The sequence below is a fragment of the Cystoisospora suis genome (genome assembly GCF_002600585.1).
Source record: "Cystoisospora suis strain Wien I chromosome Unknown contig_3531, whole genome shotgun sequence".
Lineage (NCBI taxonomy): Eukaryota > Apicomplexa > Conoidasida > Eucoccidiorida > Sarcocystidae > Cystoisospora > Cystoisospora suis.
The window spans coordinates 5,922-6,352 of record NW_027156326.1 but is presented as its reverse complement, the minus strand read 5'-3'; the positions used below and the strand labels follow the sequence as shown (position 1 = coordinate 6,352).

General features: G+C 50.8%; 1 protein-coding gene across 1 annotated transcript; it reads left to right on the top strand.

Annotated features, from left to right (window-relative positions):
• Nucleotides 1-3: 3 nt before the first annotated feature.
• CSUI_006869 (uncharacterized protein) lies at nt 4-413 on the top strand (the record flags this gene model as incomplete). The annotated part of the gene is made up of 1 exon (XM_068067020.1): nt 4-413. A coding segment is annotated over one exon (408 nt), but the record flags the coding sequence as incomplete, so codon positions are not given.
• Between the last annotated feature and the right edge of the window lie 18 nt (nt 414-431).

Genomic DNA, 431 nt, shown 5'->3' with positions numbered 1-431 from the left:
CTTCAGTCGCAGTTTCTTCGCTCTGCTGTGATACCCCCCCCGCACAGGCGCCCCAACCATCATGCCATCCTCTAAGTGGTTGTAAGAGATCTCAAGAGAGTTCTTCTCACAGCCATCCGAACCAGCAAGATGGCAGACTACCTTCTGATACAGTTCAACATCGCTTATCATCCTATACTGAGAATCTGTTCCTTGAAAACAACCCAGCTCAGTATGTTTCTCCTTGCTTTCCACAAGGAGACAGGTCGCCTCACACAATCCACTCTCCCGCAAGGAAGAAATTCCAGAAAGGTCCTCATAATGAGCCCTCATGCCGGTACGATCGTCCTCCTTCAACATGGCAGAAAGGCCATACTGCTGGGATGCCTACGGTGGGTTTGGGAGATAGCCGTGGTGACGGCAGTTGTCGCGGTGTATATACACCTCATGTT